Source organism: Capsicum annuum, chromosome 5 (genome assembly GCF_002878395.1).
Source record: "Capsicum annuum cultivar UCD-10X-F1 chromosome 5, UCD10Xv1.1, whole genome shotgun sequence".
NCBI lineage: Eukaryota > Viridiplantae > Streptophyta > Magnoliopsida > Solanales > Solanaceae > Capsicum > Capsicum annuum.
This window is the reverse complement of record NC_061115.1, coordinates 104790607-104817148: the sequence shown is the minus strand read 5'-3', so window position 1 is coordinate 104817148 and position 26542 is coordinate 104790607. Positions and strand designations below refer to the sequence as shown.

The 26542-nt window shown below is 36.0% G+C and overlaps 1 protein-coding gene across 1 annotated transcript; it reads right to left on the bottom strand.

The window, feature by feature from the left end:
• Positions 1-480: 480 nt before the first annotated feature.
• Positions 481-21179, bottom strand: LOC124898526. Its single transcript, XM_047412162.1, has 2 exons — positions 20700-21179; positions 481-780 (listed from the first exon to the last, which is right to left on the bottom strand). Exons 1-2 carry the CDS (start codon positions 21177-21179, stop codon positions 481-483), a joined length of 780 nt encoding a protein of 259 aa, XP_047268118.1.
• Between the last annotated feature and the right edge of the window lie 5363 nt (positions 21180-26542).

The window sequence follows — 26542 nt, the reverse complement described above, 5'->3', positions numbered from 1 at the left end:
TACAGTCATCCCTTTCAATCACATCGATCATGTATAAATCTTTATATCAAGAATTTTCAATGGGTTCTTTATAAACATTAAATACCACTTCTTCATTATCTACCCTCATCTTGTGTGTGCCTTCTCTAAGATCAATGAAGGCCCCTCCAGTTGCTTAGAATATATGCCCAAATATAATTGGTACCTATTCATCTGCCACGACATGAAGAATGAAAAAATCAGCAGGAATAACAAATTTACCAACCTTTATAAGGATATCCTCAATAATTCCTTCTGGATATGTTATGGATTTGCTTTTAAGCTGCATAAACACGGGTGTCGATCTAGGCTCTCCCAAGCTTAATATTCTAAACAATGATAGGGGAATCAAATTTATGCTTGCCCCTAAGTCATTCAGTGTATGGACTGCTTTACTCCCAGCTTCAATAGGGATAGCAAAATTCCACGCATCTTTAAATTTCTTGGGGTTTTTTTGTTTCATCACAGTGCTACACTCTCAGTGAGTATGATTGCTCCCACATCCTGCAATTTCACTTTCTTCGCTAACACATCCCATAAGTACTTTGCGTACTTGGGCATACTCCACAAAATATCTAACAAAGGTAAGTTGATGTGAAGCTCTCTAAATGTATCACAAAGCTTCTTGAACATAGAATTCTCCTTCGCTTTAATTTTCCTCTGAGGGAAGGGCAATGTCAGCATCTTCTTCTTCTCTTGTTCAACAACTATTTCTTTCAAGTACTCAGACTTTTGTGAATTTTTAGCAACATTTTCATTTACCTATTGGGTCACCATATAAGCGTATACCTCTTTTTTTGTCTTGGGAGGTTCTCCATGAAGCTCTTTACCACTTTATAATGTGATTTCCATAACCTATTTTTTATTTTTTGTATCTGCTGGCAAACCACCTTGTTGTCTTGTATTCAGTGCTTGTGATAACTGACCAACTTCCAACTCTAAACTTTATGTGGATGCTTGATTATTTTCAATTTGGTCTATTGGATTTTCATATCCACAAACAATTGTGCTTGACCAGCTAAGAGTTGTTTAAACATCTCTTCCATGTTGCTCGTTCACTGATTTGATTTGGTCTGTGGTTGTGGGGCGTTCTATGACTAATTTGGTGGCATAGTTTACCACTTCATTTTATAGGCATTACAATAATTTGTCCTTTGAGCATTACCTATATACATCATAGACTCGAGCTTTTAAAAACACATGGTTGCTGTATGACCATTATTTCTTCATACCTCACACCAACCTGCAGCTTGTTTGACTAAATTGATTATGGATGTAAGTTGGGTTGCTCCCAACTTCATGCTTCTGAATTATGTGTTGATCAAATTTTGTAAGTCAGAAACCTATAATGATAAGGCTATTAATTAGTTCACCTCCAATATGCCCGCAATTTTTTTCGTAGCACTTCTAGAATCTAAATGCCACTCTGGATTTCTTTGTGCTATATGGTTCAGTAATGTGTATAGCTCATTATAAGTCAACTCCAGTGCTTGACCACCTGCAACTAAATTTAACAAAATCTTCATATTTTGATCAAGAGCTTCTAAAAAAATATGAGCAAGTACCTCATTGGACTGTTGGTGATGTGGACAATCCCGAAGAAGAACCTTGAAACATTCCTAAGCATAATAGAGATTTTTATCAGGCTTTTATTTGACGCTCACTATCTCTCTACAAAGTCTCGCAGTCTTTCCTGATGGAAAGAATCTGATGAGAATTCTTTTGGCTAAGTCATCCCATGATGTGATTCAGTTGGCCGGCTCCACATTCAACCACCTTTTAGCTTCCCCCAAAGTTAATGGTGAAACAATGTCAGCCTCACATAATCTAAAATCACCCCAGTTGGAGTTAATATATCAGTAAGCTCAATAAAGGTCTGCAAGTGGCTTGTGGATCCTTTTATGAAGGCCCTACAAACTGTCCACTACTAATAAGAAGCTGCACCATGCTGTACTTTAACTCAAAATTTCCTCCAGTTGCCGGTCTTTGATTTGGGGAAGTCATGTTTTTTGGAAGTAGGACTGCCACTTCCCTAACTGTCCTTTGGGCTGCTTGTTCTTTAGCTATTGGAGCAGTATTATCTTGGTCTTCTTGGATTTGAGGAATTCTAGGGAGAAGGATTGCTTCTCTCCTGTGTGTGTAAAAGTCTGGCTTGGGTTCGGAGCTTGGTTCTACCAACTCCCATTCCCTTGCCAGCTAATCAACCTAAAACTTGTTTCCTGCATTAACAAAACCAAGACCAAGAATAAAAACAAATAATAAACCTAAAAGTAAAACAAAAATAAACAATTATCCAATAACAAGTCCAGAACAATGGCGCCAAAAACTTTATAGCACCCAAGTGCACACTCAAGTGCATGTGGTCTTATCAAGCAGTAAAGTGGCCTAATTAAATCCAAGTATCGATCCCATGAAGAATTGATTTAACAACAATTTTATATTTAGTTGACAGTCAAGATTAATTTAGTGGAAAAGTAACCAAAAGGAGTTTGGAAAATTGTACATTTAAAATAAAGTAACCAATGCAAAAATTTAATTCTTGGAACAATCAATGGAAGAAAACCTAAGGTTAAAGAACTTTGAACAATCATAGTATGTTATTGAATTTCATTCGTCGATCTACTTATCTTGGCTGTTAATTCGTAGGGTAAATCGCTTGATCATGGTTTCCCAACCTCTAATCTTTTACTTAATTTGGAAATTACAACTACATAGTTGAGAGGAGATGTAATAATCCAATTAAGTTAATTAAAGCTTTCATCCTACATTAGAATCAAATAAGTCATCTAACTACATCCCTGTCCTAGATGCTAAGTTTAATTATTTATTTTATAAAAGAACAAAAACCCAAACTTTATTTATTCCCATGTTCTATCTCCCTATTCCCTCTCCCGAGATCAAAAGGTCGATAATACATGTATTTTATGGGTGATAAATCCATAAAATAATTAAAACAAGAACAAAAAAAAACAACCAAATATTATAATCAAAATTAAACAAATTTAATCGAAAATAATCATACTCATGTTCTTTGCTTTAACCCCGGAAAGAGAATTTTTTACCGATAATATTCATTCTTCTCTTTAACCCTGGAAAGAGGATTTTTTACCGATAATATTCATACTCGCGACCCAAATAATTGAATATATAATATGATAATTAAAGACTAAATAAAAATATGAAAATCTAAAAATAGAAGTGGCAGCCACAGGAATTGATTATCTCCATGTCCAAGTGTTCTCCCCCAAAAATTGCCCTATAAAAGTTGTCCAATATATATATATGTGTGTGTGTGTTGACCAGCTGTAGTGTGTATATATATTATGCTATATTTCTAATTCCAAAAGGAAGTGGGATTGAAAAGATTCTCTAGCTCCTTGAACTGCGTGCCACTCTTGAATTAAAATAGGACAATGTCCTGTCTGTGTTGATGCATTTAATTTAACCGTGCAATGTGACCCTTGCTTTGCGAGTTTTGAAAACAAGAATTTTAGGTTGCGACGTGAATAATGCAAATTGTAAATGGAGTTCGGGATGCTATTAAATGGCGAAAGCTCATTGGGGATTGTGTCCAAACTTTTGCTAAGGTGTTGACTGTCCCACCTTTTTTCCATGCCTTTTTTATTGTATTTCCAAAGTATTTTTTGCCTTTAAATCAACAATATATCACCATATTCATCTCATAAAGCCTCGTACAATATTACACACCATAAATTAGAGATCAAAACAACATAATATTCTTAACGACGAATCAAAACAAGAGCTAAGATAAGACAAATTTTCACAATCTTCAACTTAATGTTCCGACTCTTGACTTGATCAAATTGAACTTTGAACATTACAAAAAATTTATTCAAATTATAATTATAAATTTAAATCATTAGGAACAAATTAAATACATTAGAATCCACCGAAACCAACTAGATACACACCTAGCTCAAGCTAGTAAAACTAATTTTTTAGGTTAAACTCTAAATGACTCAATTAAGCACAAACTTGTTTGGTAAACACTTTGAACATCTTAAATACGCACTTGGACACTTAAATTCTTATTTATATCGATATGAACACGTTAAGCACATAATTTTTTCTCAAAATAAGGTGAAATAAGCTAGAATAATGATATCGAAGTGTATAAAACCACCTCAGATCAGCTATGTTTTTGGCCTTGTGGTGCAACCCCTTCTTGGACGGCCAAAAGTTGATTTGTTTTACTTCTTTTAAGATAAGGGAAATGTTGTAAATGTTTATATTTTTTGTGGGGAAGACTATACACAACCTAAAACAATATAAAAGGAGCAATTTTTATTCATAATTACATCTGACTTTGTGAACAACACAAGATTGGAGAGTAGTGAAGGCAACAATGGGGCTCTACACTAGTTTTTTGCTTCTTTACTTTAGTTCTCAGGTAGTTTTTTACTTATGAATTCAATTATTGTGATTCTTTGTAAGAATATGAGTGGATAAAAACCCTTATACTAGCATTAAGGATACCACATGATTGTGTAATTATGTTTTTATTGTTTGTTTATATGGTTATCAAGTCATGTGATTGTTCTTGAATTTTTGTCCTAATATACTAAAGCATCATGAACTTTAGTAGAAATCTAAGTCATAAAACGGATTGAACATAGGAGTGGAGAGATGGAATGAATAATGTAGAAAGTGTGGATCATATCTTTAATTTTTAGATACTAATTTTCAAATAATGATTTGCAGTTAGGATAGGGATACACCTAAACGCCCCATTTGGATAATTAAATGGGAAGATGGCTTAATGCATTCCAACTAAAGACTAACATACCCACTCAGTGATGTATTGGAGAGATAGATATGGGTATATGAATTAATGGATGACCATTCCCAAGTTATATTATCAACCTTGTAGATTAACAATCATGATAATCACCAACACCAGCTAGAATTCATAGTTACGCATGAATGTGAAGTAAGTGTCTCAACCCTGGAATTCTTCATATATTACTTACAACCCAAGATTGATATCATTGTTATTTTGACTACTTAGCTTATAAAATGTAACCTAAAAAGTCTTGTTTGTAACTAATCACATTTTTTAAAAGTCAATATTAATAGTTGAATTGGATAGTTTGCGAATAACCAAGTCCCTGTGGGATTGATATTCATCTCACAAGAGTAACTTTACTTATTAGTTAACCACGTACACTTACATTTTCTCTTGGGAATAAAAAGTTCTTGGCACTATTTCTAGGGACTTAAAAATTAGACACTCTAATTTTTAGTTTTATTATTCTTTTTTATATGTTCTTACAACTTGGTCTTATCTACTAAACTTACAGGTACAACATTGAATATCTAGTAAGCTAGTAAGGAAAAGTGATCTTGTTGAACCATATCCCATATTTGAGTGATGCTTCTTCAAATTAAAAAGAGAAATAATATTTCTCTATCCCATTATACATGTTCAATAGGGAAAAGCCAATACGACAGTCTAGGGTAATGAATAACAAACCAACATGACAATGCATGAGTTGGTTCTATAGTAAGATGATGAGAAATAAGTGGTAGCCCATGAAGCTTGAAATTTAGGGAAGTCTGAGTACCCAAAAGGAAAGGTAGTTGAGCAAACACTAGAGTTACCACCATCATTCCCTCAGAATCTTCCAATGGATAAACAGGATACTTTTTTTATGAAGTTCTCTAATTTATTCATAGAACATCACATCAACATTCCATTATTAGCTATTTTTTTTTTTTGGAATGCTTAAGTACTCTAATGACATGACCCAAACTAGGGCCTAGTTGGGTCGAGCTCCTTAGGTCCGACTAGAGCTAGAAACTGCCCCCAAAACCCAACCATAACTGCCCTGCACCCTATGCTGGATGAATTACGAACATATAACTAGATAGAACAATCATAAATCAAATACATTATTTTAAGTTTATGAAACTATCAAACTGATGTCAGCCCAATACAAATACACATACTAATGCGAAGGCTCACACCAATACCAACACTGTCCATGCGTAAAGTGGTCACACAAAGCCTCTAACTGTAAATGATGAATATTCTATAGGGATATGCCACTGATCATAGCCAGAATCAATGTCCAAGAAATAACCAAAAGTATGAAAAGATATCTATTACATGAAATGGATTCTTTCAGAGTTTGGAAGCTTGATACTTTAATTCGACACAAATATTGTCCCTTAAACATTGAGCAAAATCAAAACCCATCACAATTAACTAATTAATTGGACTAACAATAAACGGCCACACATTATTTACCACCTAATCAAACATAACCCCAAGAGATAAGTTTAGCTCCACATGAAATTAAAAGAAAATAAATATACCTAAATTGACCTTGAATTAATACATCCTAAGTAAATTCAGTATAATAAAAAACATCAATTTCAATTGAAAGCCAAAATCTCTCTTAAAAAATACACCAACAACTGCTTTTAACTCACAATATTGTTCTCTATCTCTAAAAACATTAAAATTTGATGCTGAAAATATGAAGGGTTGAGACATTTTATATTTTAGGCCTAATCAATGTGAAACTATAAGTCAGCCCATAACCTAATCAGTCCCAATCACCTTCTTCAATCGCAGTAGCGACTCTATGATCATTTTTTTCTGTTCTGGTTATGACTTTGTGATCTTGAAGCAGTGGATCGCGATCACATTACTTCTATATAATGAGATATATTGTGATCATGATCATCAGAGTGTGATCGCATCATAAAAGGTCGTTTCTTGATGTCTGATTTAAGACTTTATATATTTTTTATCCCTTTCCTTCCATTCTAGCTTGGCCTTATTTTTTCCACCAGATTTCTCTGTAAGATCATAAACACTATAAATCAGTGCATGTCAAATATAGCTAGTCTCATATATTCAATTAACTTACCATAGTGTTCAAGAAATGAGATTCCAATGAGTGACAAATTTGCCACTCATCAACACCCCCATCTTAATGACTTTGGTTGTATTCAAGCAATACTACTTCACATTAATGAGACAACCTACCCTTGCTTCTCACACTATTCAATCAATGGCCACCATGATTTTGATCTTTATTAGCACTAACAATTAGTCAATAAGTATGAGAAGCTCTAAATATACAACCCCTTCAAATTCAATCACAACTTCAAGGATCCAAAGAAATTTCAATAATAATCTAGCAACAACATCCAATATTCAAGAAATGAATCTCTATCTATAGCAAATCAAATATGTTCCTTTACCTTGCTTTCAAAAGATGTAGACTTCACCTATCCATCCTATTCTACACGCTTCCTCACAAAAAAAAGTCCTAACACTGCAAATTTTCAACATGCAACAACGAATGAATTCTTAATCTCTTACACTCACAAAAAATTTTGGAATGAAAAAATATATCATGCCATACACTTGCCATTATTTTCAATTGTTACTAACTCAAAAACATTTGATTGGAGAACTGGAAGAATATATTCAAGCTTGTAGTGTAGGTTCGGGGAAAGGTAGTATAAGCATTTAGGATTAAAGTGACTACACCCTTCTTGAAATCCACATAACAATAAGAGCTCATACTTGGATCAATGGTAAATCCATTCATTTCTAGATCACATAACTGCCTACTTTTTCACTTTAGTTCACCCATCTTTTGAAAGGATTTTCTTATCATTTATTTCCTTTTTGACATTTTATTTTCTTCTTTCTTTTATAGATATCTTTCTTTTTTCTCTTTTATTGTCCATCATGGATCTATTTTTAGGTACTCATTTACAGGACCATGGTCTTGATCACCTCTTCCAAGTCCACTGCACTCCCAACATAGGCTTTTAGCCTTAAGTTGGTAATTTCATAATCAAGGAGGGTAGGGTTCAAAAAATGGATAACTTTCAAATGGTTTAAGGCTTGTAATCTAGTTGCCATAGAAAGGTTAAATGGCACAAAATAGGTGATGAGGGATATCATTCATACATGGATAGGCTTTTTTTGGCTAAAGTGGCTTTCAACAATTATAAAGGTGGTCTAAGATCATTTGACCAACCATGTATAATCAATATTAGCTTTTAAAGACCAATGGGTAATTTTCTAGATGACATAAGTAAGGACGAGAATCAACAAACTAGCGCTCACCGCACATGGATTGCAAACTATTCTATAAAGATTGATTACTTTCATACTAAAGAACAAAAAGAGTTATTTATCACACTACTACCAACTTTAAAATTGGAGTAAAAAAAAAGGCAAAACATTGTAATAAAATCATTTAATTCCATGCCCTTGATTCAATTTTATAATGGAAGGGGCTACTCATTATGTACTTCACCACACGAGATTAAATATCGATAGCACCAAGCAAGACACCATTTAGCATTTAGGCTCTAATGATTAAAAACTTATGTTTACTCAGACTTTACCATAGTTGCAATGTTAATTCTAATTTATAATTCCATGGGTACTTAGAATTCCCCTGCATCTATGACTACAACACCTCAACTCAATGATTTTTCGTTAAGAATGTTGTCAATCAATCATTCTATAATACCCAGAGACTCTAACCAATAGTGAAACCATGAATCAAGCTCATGAGAAATAAATTATAATGTTTTGGGTTGTTTTTTTTTATCAAGGATGGTGTGTATTAAGTCCTTAAAGATGTCCTAATGATTGGGTGAATCAAAATATTCCTTACTGATTGAATTTTTGGAATTCTTCAAATGAGCATATCTCTTATTATATTTAGAATTTTTGAGTTCATGACCTATCAACAGATAGACAATTGAATTATCTTTCCAACAATACCAATTTTGTGAAAATTTGATACTGAAGCAAAGAGTTATACACATTTTACTCCAGCATGTCAATCTGAAAAAAGGTGACAGTGTTTCTGATGGCCTGTCACATTTTTGACGACATTTCTGATGACATCATCAGCCTTAGGCAGAAAATCATAAAATTTGACCCTTTTGTGACGACATTTCATGATGGCCTATCACGAGTCTAACGGCATATCACGGATGTCGTTAGCTATTTTTTTAACAATTTAGAGATGTTTTTGCAAGGGTATTTTGGTCTTTTCTCATCTTTTAGAGGCCTCTATAAATATGAGAATCCCATACAAACCCTATTTCCATCATTTTCTCTTCCAATTCTCTTGAGATAATATATCTAGGGTTATATCAAGAACATAAATCTTCCAAGAATCATCCATAAATCTTTAAAATTTCTTCAAGAACCAAGTTCCTCATAGTGTGGACTTCAAGAATTATTTATTTCAAGTGTGAATAAAGTCTCAAGCACTAAATTTCATCCAATTTCAAAGATTAAGGTATGTGGTGTTTTGAACAAGAATACTTTTTTCGTTCTTGTGCCGAAAGATTTAATTTCTATTGAATTTCATAAATTTTGCAAAGTGGGTTTACACCCAAATTACTTTATCAAGGATTTATTAGCTTTGAGCTCTACAAGATTGACACATATGACTACTTCATTGTCTTTTTTGTTAAATTAAGAATTTATGTCGTGAGTTGTGTATTGTTATCATGAAATGATAATTTCTAAGTGATTTATGATAAGCATCATGATTTATGTTTTTCCATGAGAAGTTTGTCTATTGAATATATAATGATATTGAGCTTGATAGTCAAGAACGAGTTCTATGATATTTTCTGGAAGATTTGATACTTGATATGATTTGATAAGCAAGTGTACTTAATGATGAGAAAGATTATTTTTAGATTTAGTCGAGTTAGGAATCCACAAGTTGATTATGATTTACAAGTGAGATATATATTTATATTTTGGTCTTCATGATAAACCCTTAAGTTGATTAAGGTGAATTTCCTAACGCGTTCTAAGCTTAAATATGGGAGTAGTATTTAGCACCGATCGGGAAGTATGGGTTCAGCGCATCCTACTTCCCCAGAACTACGTGCCACCGTAGGATTAAGATTAAGGGCCAAAGTCCAAGACAGTTATCACTAAAGTTAAGGTTTTACTCCCATGGCAAGGATAGAACATATCTCCCTAATGTAGACAAGACTTTGGACTCCATGTAAGCTTACATGGTTTATGTTCTTGGTCATGTCCTTTTGGCTAACAAATGCCCCAGCATCCTTTATTGACCTCATGAATCGGGTGTTCAGAAAGTACCTGGATATGTTTGTTATTGTGTTCATAGGTAATATTCTTGTATACCCCCAAAGTGAGAACGACCATGATGATCATCTCCAAATAGTCTTTCAAACCCTTAGAGATCATCAACTATTTGCCAAATTTAGCAAGTGCGAATTTTGGCTAAGGTCAGTTGCTTTTCTGGGTCATATTGTTTTTTCTGAAGGTATTCGAGGACCCTCAAAAGATAGAAGCTGTGAAAAATTGTCCAAGACCTATTTCCCTATTTGATATTAGGAGTTTCTTGGGTCTAGTTGGCTACTACCGTCATTTTGTTGAGGGTTTCTCTTCCATTGCGCCTCCTTTGACTCGGTTTACCTAAAAGAAAATTAAATTCCTATAGTCTGACTCTAGCGAGAAGAGTTTTCAGGAGTTGAAGACTCAACTCACTTCATCCCTTGTGTTGACCCTTCCAAATAGTGTAGATGATTTTGTGGTGTACTGTGATGCTTTTAGAGTTGGGTTGGGTTGTGTGTTGATGCAGAAAGGTAAGGTTACAGCCTATGCCTCTAGACATTTGCAACAGTATAAGAAGAACTACCCGACCCATAACCTCGAGTTAGCTGCAGTGGTTTTTTCCTTGAAAATCTGGAGACATTATTTGTACGGTGTTCATGTTGATGTCTTTACGGATCATAAGAGTTTGTAGTATGTGTTTACTCTGAGAGAGTTTAATCTTCATCAGAGGCGATGGTTGGAATTATTAAAGTACTATGATATGAATGTGTTGTATCACCCGGGCAAGGCCAATATAGTGCTAGATGCCCTTAGCAGGTCATCCATAGGTAGTGTAGCATAGGTCGAGGAAGATAGGAAGGAGTTAGCTCGTGAGGTGCATCATTTGTCTAGATTGGAGTTAGATTTCTTAATTTAGCTAAGGGTATTGTTTGGGTCCAGAGTAGTTCTGAGTCTTCTCTAGTTTCAGAAGTAAAGGAGAAGCAAGATATGGATCCTACAATGACCAAAATTGAATTATGTTAACGACGAGTACGAGGCAAACCCATCACAAAGTCCATGTTAACTAAGGCAAACCCATCACAAAGTCCATGTTAACTTCCTCCCACTTCCAAGTGGGAATAGTAAACTCCTATATAGACCCACTAGGCTTATGATGCTCAATCTTCACCTATTGATATGTAGAGCACCTAGAAACAAACTCTGCAATGTCTCTCTTTATCCCACTCCACTAATAGACTTCCCACATGTCGTGGTACATCTTAGTGGCCCCTAGATGAATCGAGTAATGTGCACCATGCTCTTCTACAAGAATTCGATGTCTCATGTCAACCACATATGGCACACACAATCTACCCTTGCAATGGAACACACTATCTCCTTTTGGGAGAAAACCTCTACCTTTTAGTCTCTGACTGACTCTTTCAGCTTAACTAAACTAGGATCCCCGTCTTGCTTTTCTTTTACCTCGAAAAACAATGAATATTTCAAAATATTTTGCACCATACACTACTCTCAGTTGAATCAACCAAACTGAATACCCAACCTGGCAAACTATGAACATCCTTAACTAACTTCTTCTAACCATCCTCAATATGAGCAATACTACCCATGGATAATCTAATGAGAGCATCGCCACTACATTGGCCTTGCTCGGAAATATAGAACACTCTTGTCATATACTTTCAACAACTCTAACAACCTTCTCTGATGCAAGTTCAAGTGTTTTTGAGAAAATACATACTGCAAACTGTAATGGTCTATGAAAACATCAACATGTACCCCAGATAAATAGTGCCTCCAAATATGTAAGGCAAACACTACAGCTGCTAACTCAATATCATGAGTGGGATAATACTTTTTATGGGGCTTAAGTTGTCTAGAGGCATAGGCTATGACCTACCTCCTTGCATCAACACACACGCCAAACCAACTCTGAAAGCATCACAATAAATGACAAACCCGTCTGAATCGTCAGGCAAAGTCAGAACTGGGGCTGTAGTGAGTCGAGTCTTTAACTCCTGAAAACTCTTCTCACAAGAATCTGACCATTGGAATTTTAATTTATTCTGAGTTAGTATAGATATGGGGATGCAATAGATGAAAATCCTTCAACAAACCATCGATAATAGCCCGCCAAACCTATGAAATACCAGATGTCTGATGGAGAGATGGGTCTGGGCCAGTTTCTCACTGTTTTGGTCTTTTAAGAATCAACTCTAATGCTATCACCAAAAACTTTATGACTAAGTAAAGCTAATGACCTTAGCCAAAATTTGGATTTACTGAATTTGGCGAATAACTGATGAGCTCTAAGGGTATACAATACTATTCTGAGATGGTCTGCATGATTATGTTCACTGTGGGAGTGGACAAGAATGTCATCTATGAAGACTATGACTAACATATCCAAGTACTGCTTGAACAATCTGTTCATCAAGACTACGAAAGCTGCAGGGGAATCGGTAATACCAAATAAGATGACTAGGACTTCGAAGTGACCATACCAAGTTCTGAAAGTTGTTTTTGGAATGTCTCATTCTCTGATATGAGGTCTATCTTAGAGAAGTAACTAGCACCCTGAAGTTGGTCAAACAAGTCATTGATTCTAGGAAGTGGGTACTTATAATTTATGGTGACTTTATTGAATTGATGATAGTCAATGCATATTCTAAGAGAATCGCCTTTCTTACACATCAATAAAACTAGTGTGCCATATGGAAAAAATACTGGGTCGGATAAATCCCTTTTTTTAAGAGATCTTTCAAATGTTCATTCAATTCTTTGCTTATAGATAGAGCCATTCTATATGGAAAAATAAAAATGGTCTAAGTGTCTAGAAGAAGGTCTATTTCGAAGTCAATTACCCTTTCGGGAGGAATTCTGAAAAGATCTTCAGGAAACATATTTGGAAATTCACTTGCTACTGGAACTAACTTAAGATTAGGGATTTTTTCACTAGAGTCTTTAACTCGAACGAGATAATAGACACACCCCTTGGATATCATTTTCTCGCTCTAAGGTATGAAACAAGCTGACCCCTAAGTGCTGAAGTACTAACCCTTCATTCTAAGACAGGTTCATTTGGGAACTAAAAATGAACAACTCTATTTCTACAATCAACTGAAGCATTACATGAATAAAGCCAATCCATGCTAAGAATGACGTTAAAATATATCATCTCTAACTTTACTAAGTCTGCTGAAGTAACTTTCTGAGATACAATAACCAAACAGTTAATGTATACCCATTGGGATATGATATTTTTACCTACTAGGATAGAGACTGAGAAGGGCTCTGCTAAGATTTTAGGACTGACTCTGAAGTCAATAGCTTTATAAGGAGTTACAAAGGATAAAGAAACTTTTGGATCTAGTAATGAATAAACATGTAAATGGTAAACTTGTAACATACAAGTGACCACATTAGGAGAAATTTCCCGATCCTGTTGAGACTGAACTACATAGAGCCTATTTGGGCGTTGCCCTCTAGTGGCACTAAAAGTGGCACCCTACCAAGATGGGTGACTGTACTGAGCTGGGAGATGATTATGCTAACTTTTTCAATCCACCTGAGGACACTCTCTGAACATATGGCCTGGCTTGTCACATCCAAAATATACATCACTGCCAGCCTTATAGACACCCCAATGATTTTTTCCACACTTCTGACAAAGAGGATTTGTTTGGGCACTGGTAACACTACCCTGAGATTTAGAGCCTAGTGTCCTATCCTTATTACCATTTCTGAATAAGGTAATAGAGTAATGGCTAAGGATGGAGCTGGAACTGAATACTTAGGGTAGAACTGAGGATGATTACCACCTTCTGACTTAGGCTGACTGAAGTTGAAACTACCAGTTCTAGCCCTCTTGTTCTACATCTCCTTCTCCTTGGTATTCTTCTCTTCTATATGCTGATCATGGACCATCAAACTGGAAAGTCCATATCTATAATCAGTATTGCAGTCCTACACTCATTGACCACACCATCAGACATACCAGACATAAATTTACCCATCTTAGATCTGATAGTAGCTACCATATGAGAAGCATATCTGGCTAATTAAGTAAACTTGAGGGAATACTCTTTCACTGTCATGCTTCCCTGCTCAAGTTAATGAATTCTAAAACCTTGGATTCCCTCAACTCCAATAGGAAAAATGTATCTAGAAAGGTAATAGCAAACTCCTCCCATTCTATAGGCCCTGCATCTGCGGCCCTATCTTCCTTCCACTGCTTAAAAAATGATGCACTCTTAATAGCAGTTACCCCCATAATATTTGTTACCTTCTGCACCATGTCAAGCAATTCTAGTGGGTCCTCTTTAGACTTTGACCTTGACAATGAAGGAGGGTTCATTTAGGTGAAGTCCCAAATTCTAGATGTAGAAGTATTGGCTATTGGGATGGCCTAAACTATAACTGAACATTCATTCTGGGCATATATAGAATGAGATAGAGTGGTGAAAGCTTCTCTGAATTCTATGTGACAGACACGCTCGTCCTGGGGATCTACTTGAACGGGCGGAGATGCTGGCTGGTTTCCAGTTCTTCTTTTGTTAGTCTTTTTGGGAGGCATATTCTGTGAATAGAAAGGAAACTTTGATTAGGCAGAGAGTTTAACTTGAGTTTATTCTCACTCGCACGACATGAATACAGAAAGAAGAAAATTTTTTTCCTAAAAGCACCTCATAGCCCCTTTCCCATAAGTATCACGCACTATACACCCATACGCAAGACTCTACATGACGTGGCTTTCAGACTCCCTAGGACTCTTTAGAAAATTAAGCTCTAATAATAAATTTGTAATGCCCCAAGTCTGCACCCTGGACATCATATGTTTCTTACAACCCCAAAGGATCACAAACTAACCCATGGCTGGTGCTTGCTGTGAGTACTGAATAGTAATACTGAAAACATATATGAAAGTATAACTAAAAATGACATAAGGTTCTCAAAATACTAAAATAATAAGTGAATATACAGATAATAACATCTAAAAAATTAAAAACTTACTGTGTTTTTTTGAAAGCCTCTAATTGTCTGAATATGAAGTTAATGGGACAAGTTCCCAAGTAACACCAACTACTGAACTTACTGAAATACTAAAATAAAAAGATATCTTCGCTAGATGAGGACTCACTACTATAACTGCTGTTGATAGCCTGAGCTTCTTAGTACGGTCAGGAATCCAAACATCTGAACCTATAATATGAAACATCATAGCACAAAGAAAGACTATGTGTCAGTACATGGAATGTACTAGAATGCTAAGTGAGGTAGGCTGATATATATGGTTTCATATGCATGCGATGATAACTGATTGAATGAACATCATAAAGTAACTGGATCAGAGTACATGCAAGACTGTAACAACTGAACATACTGAATATGTAATACTGCACATATAATATCTATTTGAATTATACTAAAACTAAAGTACTAAGCTCTGATAACTGAATACTGATAACTGAAAGTTTAGACTAATATTGAAGTACTGATTCCTGATAGCTAAGTAACTGATAACTTATAACCATGGTTTTGCAAAACTATTTGAGTTATTTGTTGAATACTAAGATAGAAACTGTAACTATGGAAGTGTTCATCTAACTAACATACCCCTATTATAAACTTAGTTGGGGTCCAACCTATGACTCTAGTTGGAAGGGTGTTCGCACCTTGCCAAGGGATACTAAAATTGCTAGGTCAACCCTAATCTGGCAGGAAGACTTATGAAATATATATATATATGGTTGCATCAACCCTAGTCTAGCAGACGGATGTCTTACCCTGTATTGGGTACATAGTTCTGTAATACAAGAACTGCTACTAAGGGTCAAACCCTTTGTTGACAGGAAAACCCCCATCCCTGGGTTCGTTCGGTGCTGAATCCTACTCCCAACTGAATAGACACAGATCACTAGATTGTACTAAGCCTGACTGAACTAACACTAATTGTGATAACTGACTAAACTAGACAAATTTCACTTACTTTTGAAACTGACTGAGTATCACTGCTTATGACATTACTAAGACTATTCTGCAGCTACTGTAATTCTAGGTAAATAGTTAGATTGTAGGGTATTGAATTCCCCCATGAATCAATAGCATCAATAGAAAAGCATGGCAATATCTTGAAGGCATTACATTAGTTACTTGTCCACCACACATTCATTTAGACATTTTGTCAAACACTTAAGAGGTATGAACTTATTCATGAATGGGACCATATTGTATCATGTCATGAATTCACTACTCAATTTACATAGGCATTCGATCATACACTTGGGGAGGATGATTAATGCACATGGAATTCATCAAGAGATAAACATCATGGCTACAACACTCAACTTGAAAATTCAAGGATTTAACATAAGCATCACATGATTCTAAATACTTGCTAATTAATTCACTTAAAACTTGTATGAAACTTTATTTGAAAACCATACAGCAATACATACATGATCACAAACCAATTCAAATATATAAATCATGAAATCAATAAACTTGTAGTTTTAAAATGGGTCCTTGAACAACAAAGGTGGAAGGAAACCTAAGGATAAACACCTAACATACCTTGATCATTAATTTTGTAAAGATTGTAGTGAGTTTTTGAGACTTGATCTTGAATTTGATAAACTAGGGATTGTTCTTGAGAGGATTTTGAGAATACTGAGTGTATTTAGCCTCTTAGGATATTAAATCTTATGTTTTAGCTGATTGGATGAGGGGAAAAGTACCTAAATGTCCTTGGAAACTCAGAATTTAATGTACAAAATTTGCCCAGCAATACGATTGGCGACGTGCCATATCGATGGTATTGACGCGATCACCGACTTATCACAGCATCGATGGGTGCTATGAGGTAGCCAATGCAACTCATCAAGATCACATTGGCTTGCTATTTTGCCCAACCAAACATGATCCAAACAGAATCTGAAAATTCCAAAACTCACCTAATATGACCTACTCACATCCCTAATCATGAATCAACTTGAAAATCGACATTTTAAGGTTGGATGGATCAAAAATAATATCATCTAATTTTGAAGGATAAAAATACTTCTCAGCCTTAACACTTAGCTAATTTTTTCTAAGTTTGGAACATCTTTTGGCATGCTGTAAAGGACTAAAATGACTAGGATTTTATGGGGTCTTATAGTTTTATAACCCTTGTATAAGAAGTAGTAGCTTCTTTTCTTCTTGTAGCAGAGATATGTTGATGATTCTTTATGTCTCCATTGATGGCTCGGTATCTATTAACTCCATTATCTATTTTGATAGATGAGATTCTTTCTGTGAGAGAACCTAATGATCTATATGTCAAATAGATATTTTCTCCTAAGAGTTGGGTCTTCTAGATGATCTATCATGTCAAATAAGGCCTCTTTCTCTTTATTATTATTGGTGATAACATTTTTAGAATTACTATCACGAGTGGAATTGCACTGCTACAATTACAATGAACTATTAATTCACTACAATCTGAATTGTATACAACATTAAGTTGATTATATCACTAAGACTTTCTTCAAAAGAAGAACTATTTTCACTTTTATCAAGAATTGAATATAATTTATGTTTACTCTCGGTTCCTAATTGTAATATATTTATCCTGTCTTACTTTTTATTTGGGACTCAATAATCTTTAGCCCTATGTCCAGTTTTTCCGTAGTTCCAACATATTTCTGTAAGACCCCGTAAAGTCCTAGTCTATCTTAGTCCTATATATCTCAAACTGTGTTATCAACTCCTCAAATATAGGCACATTAGCTTACTTGCATAGCTCAATGATCAAACACATGAATGGTAATACGCTTGCCACTTTGTGTGCCCTTACGAACATTTCATTAGTAATGATTCGGCCAAAATTGTTCTTCAACCCAGCAAACAAACTAGCCACCAGTACAACCCTGTGACTATCCAAATTAGCATCACCTCCTATTGGCATTAGACTTAACCGAACAATGGCCCACCAGAACTTACCTCTGAAGCTAAGAGATGACTTAGAAATGTGCTCACTAGGGTTGGTTTCCCAGGCAGGGTTTCCATCATCAGTTAGTAGTCTAGACATCCAGGCCATTTAGTCAATGCTGAAGTCAGACAATACTCAAGATTAGGAACCATAGCTGGTGCCTCATAGTCAAGCCCAAATAACATCGTATTGATTTTTTGAGCTGATATATCAATGTTAATTCCTCTCACCGATACTGATTCCCTATTTGGAAATTCTAAGATCTTCTGCCTTAGAGATAAGCTTTCTCTATCAGTGTCAAATATTTGGCGAAAAACTTTCTCACCAAATTTGGTTGATAAGAACCAAACGGATTGCTCATCTAGGCCAATTCATACTCATCAAACCACCGTTCCAGTTCTGGATATTCATTCAAATCACTCACCATTATTTAGTACTCTTCGAATATTGGCCTTTTGATTGGCCTACTCGCTGTCGATTCTAATCCATCAAGGAACTTGTCCTTTGATCCCTCAATCTGCTACCTAAGTGCCTCCCTCATTGAGGGTCTTTTCTCTTAACCACAGTTTTCTCCTCCATTTCTATCTCAACATGACCAGTTTCTGCCTCAACGAGGTTAGGGTTAGATGTTTTGACCTCTTCCTCATCTAGGCTCAAACTAGTACTATTGGTCCTACTCTTACTCTCCTCTTTAGACTGGAAATATAGGGATTTCTCTATCTTATTGTCGAGTATGAAGGCAGGTTCCTCCTTACTCCTAGCTGTCTCACCTCTTCCTCATGCTCTACCACCACCTCTTGACAATGAAAGTTTGTGTGCCATAATGAATGAAAAATGAACAACAAATCAGTTTGCAATTCAAAATAGAATGAAAATAGTAAAAATCTGGCTTGATGATAGGTCTAACGGTCAATCGAGATAGCGATAGTCGATCGAACTCACCGTTAGGCCTTAACTAATGTGCCATGTTTTATAGAATCTTGCGATGGTTGACCTGATGATCCGTAAGGTTACTGATTGTCCATCAAAGTGACCGTCATAGCCCTTTTTTAGTTCTAGACTTCACTTCAATATTTTGTTAAACACCTAGTGTGCATTCCCACTTATTAAATCAATAATGGCATGATTTTAGTGTTTAAGCACAACTTTACTCTCTTTTAATACATGGGTTACTCAGATTTCACCCAGAACAATGCACTCCAAGTTTTGACTTTAAGATTACAATTAGAACAAAGCAGAAAGAACAAGATGGAATTTTCTTTAGTAAACAACAACTTACTCGCTCTATAATTAGCAATTCAAAGCAGATGAATAAGGTTATGATCATACCTTGATTGTGCATTAACTTCACTCTACTCACTTGGAACTTCAGAAAATAGAAAAAATTTAAGGCCTTTGTCAGTGATTGATAACTTTTGTTGTGATGAGAAGAAGAGGGGTAAGGTGTTGTTTAAATAGGAGAAAAAAATAAGAGGAAGAATCTCAGTGTGGAATAACTGACCCTAGATACTTTGAATACAAAGAAAGTTGAACAGGTTTAGGATTTGAAAAGGTAGCAACATAAGTAACCGCCTCTTTTGATCGGTTTAAAAATATTTGGGTTGGATACAGATAATTTAAATAGTCTTTAAAATCAACCCGACCCAGCCCGTTATTAGCGTTAAGTTGATGGTCTACTTGACGGTCCATCGAGTGTCCTACGGTTCGCCAAGTTAACTATCGTAGCTTACCAGAAACTCATCAATCTTGCTTTACTACAACGGTTGGCCCGATGGTCCGTCAATGATGTAATGGTCCGTTGACCTTCCCTCAATTTGTTCCAGTGACCTGGAATTTCATTGTTTGGTTGGTGGAGGGGGTGACAGTCCGTCGGACCAGCGACGATCCACCAACTCAATCGTCAAGCCTTATCTAAAATTTTATTTTTTGATTATGTTTTTGACGGTCCTAGTGATGGTCTGTCAGTCCTCCCAACACCTCCTTATCAACTGTAAAACTCCTATCCTTCTTCATTCTCTGTTTTGTACACTTCACAAACACATCAAATTGCACATAAACAAAAAATAAATATGAACTATGATTACAACAACACTTTATGGTTTGCCTCATACTAGTGCCTAATTTAATGTCGCGACATGACTTAGTTATATTGATTACTCAGACTTCATCGAGATAGATAGAAGCTATGTACTTTATCGATTCCATTGGATCGACATAAAGCTTTACTCATTGCCCATTAACCTTGAAGACACTTTTGTCCTTATTTTTAAGTTCAACTACTCTAGATGAGTGGACTTGGTTAAATTTGAAGGGCCCAGACCATTTTGATTTAAGTTTATCTGGAAACAGCTTCAATCTAGAGTTGAAGAAGAGTACCCGATAACCTTTCTGAAAGTCTCTCTTTGCAATCCTCTAGTCATTGTACCTCTTCATATTCTCCTTGTATAGGTCTGCTCTTTCATATGTTCTAAGATAGAACTCATCCTTCTCTTTCAGCTAGCCTAATCTCAACTCTGTAGCCTCATTTCAATTCAAGTTCAGCCTCATAAGCGCCCACAACGCCTTATGCTCTAATTCAATTGGCAAGTGAAATACCTTACCATAAACCAATTGGTATGGTGAAATGATGATAGGTGTCTTGGAAGCTGTTCTATATGCCCACAAGGCATCATCGAGCTTCCTAGACCAATTTTGTCTGCTTGCATTCACCGTTTTACCAAGAATGGCTTTGATCTCTCTTTTTAAAATCTCCACTTGCCTACTAGTTTGTGGGTGGTATGGAGTTTCCACCTTATACTGCTTAACACCATACTTTGTCAAGGTAGCCCTAAATACTCGGCTGCAAAAATGTGATCCACCATCGCTTATTATGGTGCGTAGCACCCCAAAATGAGAGAATATGTTCCTTTTGAGGAACGCAAAAACTCTTTTTCCTTCATTATCAGTCAAATCAATTGCCTCAACTAATTTAGATACATAATCAATGGAGACTAGAATGTATTTCATCCCATATAAGCTCACGAAGGATCCCATGAAGTCGAAGCCCCAGACGTCAAATAACTCCATTTCCATCATTTTTATCAAAGGCATCTTATGGTGCTTTGAGATTGACCCTTGTGTCTGGCATTGGTCATATCTCCGCACGAACTCATAAGCATCTTTGAATAATGTTGGCCAATAGTAGCCACTCCACAACACTTTCCTAGCGGTGCGGTCACCTTCATGGTGAGCCCCACCGAAAAAGCATGACAAGCTTCCAAAATATTCAGTATGTCCACATCTGGGATATACTTTCTTATAATATTATTTGCAGAACGCCGTAACAAATACAGCTGATCCCAGAAGAAGTATGTAAAATCATAGAGAAACTTCTTTATTTGGTAAAAAGAAAGACTCTTCGGGATAACCTCGCTCACCACATAGTTTGCAAAGTCCGCGTACCAAGGTACTCTTTGTAACACAACAGCCATGATTTTCTCATTTTGAAATGCATCATCAATTTCTAGCTCATCCTTGTATGCTTGACATCCCTCAATTCTAGATAAGTGGTCCACAACTTAATTCTCGCATCCCTTCCAATCTTTGACTTCAGAGTCAAATTCTTGAAGTAGCCGCACCCATCTAATTGACCTTGGTTTCATATCCTTCATTTCCATCAAATATCTCAAGGAAGCGTGATCTGTGTGGATCACCACCTTGATGCCCAAAAAGTAAGCCCGAAACTTCTCAAAAGCATAGACCACTGCAAGAAGTTCCTGCTTAGTAACGGTGTAATTATTTTAAGCCCCATTTAATAATTTTCTTGCATAATAAATGAGATGAAACAACTTATTTCTCTTTTTTCCAAGTACAGCACCAAGCGTTATTCCTCTTGCATCGCACATAATTTCAAACAGCTTTGACCAATTTGGAGCCATAATAATTGGGGCATCAACTAATTTCTCTTTAAGGCATTCAAATGCCTACAAGTAATCATCATCAAATATGAACTTGGCCCCCTTCTCCAACAGCTTGCAAAGTGGGTTTACAATTTTTGAGACCAAGGAAACTATGCACTCCTTTTACTAAAATGGGATATGGTAGCTTCTCAATAACCTTAACTTTAGCCCGATCGACCTCAATTTCTTTGTCTGAAATTTTGTGAACAAGGATAATGCCCTACTTTATCGTGAAGTATTATTCCTCCCAACTAAGCATAAGATTAAATTCCTCGCACCGCTGGAAAGCTCTACTTAGATTCACCAAACAAAGATTAAAAGAATCACCTACCACTAAGAAGTCATCCATAAACACCTCCAAGGTGTCTTCAACCATATTGGAAAAGATAGACATCATGCATCATTGAAAGGTAGCGGGTGCATTACACAAACCAAACGACATTTGCTTTAATGAAAAATTACCATACGAGCAAGTAAACGTCGTCTTTTCCTGATCTTCTAGGGCTATAGAAATTTGGTGATAAACCAAATACCCATCTAGGAAACAATACCAACCTCTTCCTACCAACTGATCAAGCATCTAGCCCATAAAAGGCATTAGGAAGTGGTCCTTTAAAGTCCACAAATTAAGCTTATGATAGTCCATATAAAACCTCCACTAAGTCACAGGTCTGAGTAAAATCAACTCATTTTTCTCGTTCTCCATAACAGTCATGCCCCCTTTCTTAGGTATACATTAGACAGGGCTTACCCACTTTTTATTGGAAATAGGATATACAACTCCTACATCAAGATATTTTATGATCTCCTTCTTAAAAACCTCTTGTATAGGTGGATTAAGACGACATTGGTGCTCAATGGTCGGAGTTCAGTCTTTCTCAAGCTCAATTTTGTGAGTGCAAATACCTTGAGGAATGCAAATAATATCCATAATAGTCCAGCCTATCACCATTTTATACCTCCGGAGTACTGAGACAAGTTCCTCCACTTGCTGCTCACCCAGATCTGCAGCAATAATCACAGGTAAAGTGTTTTCACTGCCTAGAAACACATACCGTAGATGGCCTGGCAATTCTTATAACTCCAACACTGGTGGCTCTTCAATAGATGGCTTAGCAGGTGGTGTTGGGCAATTTTTAAGATCTAGATCCAGCTTTTTGGGAGAATAAGAATACAATCCCATTCTATTCAAGGCACAAACAGTCTCCTTAAACTCTTCAATGCCTTCACTATCAAAATTCATCAAGACTGCAGCCAAAGGATCAACAACAAATTTCTCCTCTATTGACACTTCTTGATCATCCTCATAATAAACATCCACAATAGAGAACACACTCATTTCCTTGTGCTACTTTATAGATTGACACACATCAAACCAAACTACTTCATCACTAAGCTTGAACAATATCTCATTAGCTCGCAAATCAATAAGTATGCTTTCAGTTGCAAGGAAAGGTCGACCCAAGATTATGGGCACCTTAAAATCCACCTCACAATCCAAAATGAAAAAAATCTATAGGAAAGTAGATAAAGATCTTTGTCATATTGCTAGATAAATCCCGTCGAGGTAGGTCACTCCATCTAATAAAGTGACTCCATCTTCAGCAACCCGACTATGCCTTACATGTGCTCTACAGGCTGCACATAATCTTTTTTCCCAATGAGCCTATTTTTTTATTTGACTATAAAGCTGGCCACCTTCATTAACACATCATACAATATACCCACTGGCCGTTTTAACGACCTGTCTGGCATTACTAGTCGCATGTTTGTGGGTGTAAGATCTCCCAAACCCAACTTCTTATAAATAACAAGTGGTACCAGGTTAATGCTTGCTCCCTGATCACATAAAGATTTAGCAAAATCAAGAGACCCAATAGGACAAGAAATGGTAAATACTCTTGGATTTTCTTTCTTTTGCACCAGATACCTTGGTTAAATAACACCATAATGGTGAAAATTGTCCATCGGTTAGTACATCACTGCTCTCTTCTTCATCACCAGGTCTTTCATAAACTTAGCATACCCAGACATCTACTCTAATGCCTCTACTAAAGGCATATTAACCGTCAGCTGCTTCAGTATTGCCATGTATTTTCCAAACCTTATATCATTATCTTTCTTCTTCAATCTATAAGGAAAGGGCAACGGTGGTTTTGGAAGAGTAGTAACTAGTTCCTCCTTCTTTTTTCTTGAACTTCCTCTAACTCATCAACCTACTGATGGTAAGATGTACTCGTATTACCATCCAGATTCTTAGACTTTACTGGATGGGTTTTATCAGCTTTTAGCTTTTCTTTAATCATATCCTCATTTAAAACTTTGCCCACAGAAGGGCCTGGTAATACCTTACCACTTTGAGTGGTAGATTCTATTTAAGAGCTATCGTTCTAAGGATTCTGTATTATATCGCTAAGCAAGGTGCAACTCTTCTTTTGATTAAATACTGCTGAGAGTTGGCTCATCTACTGCTCCAACTGCTTAATAGAAGTTGAGTGCAAATTTACCAACTGGCTCATGGAAGATGAGTCACTCTTCATTGTCGTCACCCCAATATTGGTAGCCTCAACTCCCTTTAATATTTTCTCTATTATATCCTTGATGGATATCTTACCTAAACTAGTAGCTGCATTATCCCAGTTTTTAGTAGGTATATACAGTCCACTCCTATTATTTTTGTTCTTCCAACTCTCTTGGTCCCTATCTTTGTAACTAGCCTTGTCATAATAGTTCTGACATTGATTCCCTTGGCTATTGCCTCAAAAACCCCCTAATTATTTAGATAGTTCATCTCTTCTTCAGAATCAGAATCCTCTCTACCTTGTGACCCAACAACTTTTATCTTCTTAGTCTTCCCAATAAGTGTTTGGTAAGTATATCTATTTGTTTTCATGTGTTCTATATCTTTGTCATGCTCCTCCTCTTTCTGTCGTTGCTCTGCTGATATACTACTAGACATAGTAGGGCTTGCTACCACAAAATACCTGGTGTGCCAAGCTTTACTTGTCTTAGTAAATCGCTATATCATGTTTGTAGACTCATAGAACGTAAGCTTCATAAATGCTCTTCCTGCTGTATTATAAACTGTTGGTTTGGTTATAGAGTTCAAGGCTCTATAGAGAGTCTCCATTAAATACTCATCAGTCATCTTGTGGTCGGGGCACTATGTCAACTTTTTCTAAAATTGCATCCAAGTTTCATGCAGTGCCTCATTTGGTAATTGTCTGAAGTTACTGATTTCATCCCTCAACTATAATATTTTGGAGGTTAGAAATATCCTTTCTAGGAAAGCTCTTATTAATTACCTCCACTTTGTTATAGAATCAGGGGCCAACTCATTTAACTATATTATTGCCTCTCCAGAAAGAGACAATGGGAACAACCGAAGATGAATTGCATTTTTGCCAACATTAGGGTTATCAAGGGATTTGTAAATGTTGATAAAATTCACCAATTTCATATTTTGGTCATCCCCTGGAAGTCCTCCAAACAACCTACTTAAGATTAAGCAGCTGTATTATGGTGCTGGTTATATTAAACTTTACCCCAGGTGCCATGGGAGGTGGAATAACCACTCCTATAGCACCAGATTTATACAAGTCCTCCTATTCATCAAGATCAAATTGCATAGCAGGTTGGCAGTTTTTTCTCCCTTTAGTTGCTTGGTTCCTATTTGTAGATACCTCTACATTCTCCATACTCCTCTTTTTTGCTAGGTTGATTAGATCATCATCCCCCAAATCCTTCTCATTAGGATTAGGGTCACTAGTTGGTTGACCGTTATTTTACCGATTAACCTATGCTTTAGCCAAACGGCTAGTCTATTAGCTTCTTGTTATTCTTCTATTCAACCAATCAGATGTGGTTCAAGATTGAAGGTTAATAGTATTTCTCCTAAAATTCTAGTGCATGGCATAAACAACTATGATCCTGCAATGAACCAAAAACAAAAAAGAAAAGTAAAATTTGGGAAACTTAACCAAAGGTCAATTAACGATCACAAACTTAATTGACAACTGTATTCCCTAGCAATGGTGCCAAAATTTGATACGCCTAAATAACACCACTCTTATAAAGAGAGTAAGCAGTCATTGTCAAATATATAATCCATCTAGGTTGGGGTCGAATCCTACAGGGAATACTGTCTTCACTAAGTATTGTGGTTGTTACTAGACTATTGATCAAAAGGTTCCAAATTAAATAGGGGTTTGATTTGTATTATCTCATTATTTGTAATAAGAATGCTCCAGTCAATGATTCTTATTTCAAATAATAATTCAATGAGAGTAGACAAACTAGAGTTAGTGTTACGGAGATGTTCAAGCAGCTAGGGTTGTGACTTATTTTGAATTTCCTATTAATCATGTAAGTTGCAAGAACATCTCCGTAACCTAAATGATAATCTACTTATTTAGGTTGAGAGAGAAATGGGTAAATTTACATGAATAATGGGTAAATCATGTCTGTAGACAAAGGATAGTCTACTCATTTAGGTTGAGA

Excerpts from the sequence above, each read along its gene's own strand:
- LOC124898526 (XM_047412162.1), bottom strand. The coding sequence starts at position 21,179 with ATGATGGAAATGGAGTTATTTGACGTCTGGGGCTTCGACTTCATGGGA. Across the intron at positions 781-20,699 it reads ACCAATTGGTTTATGGTAAG|GTAAATGAAAATGTTGCTAA; the intron begins GTATTTCACTTG and ends GTGACCCAATAG.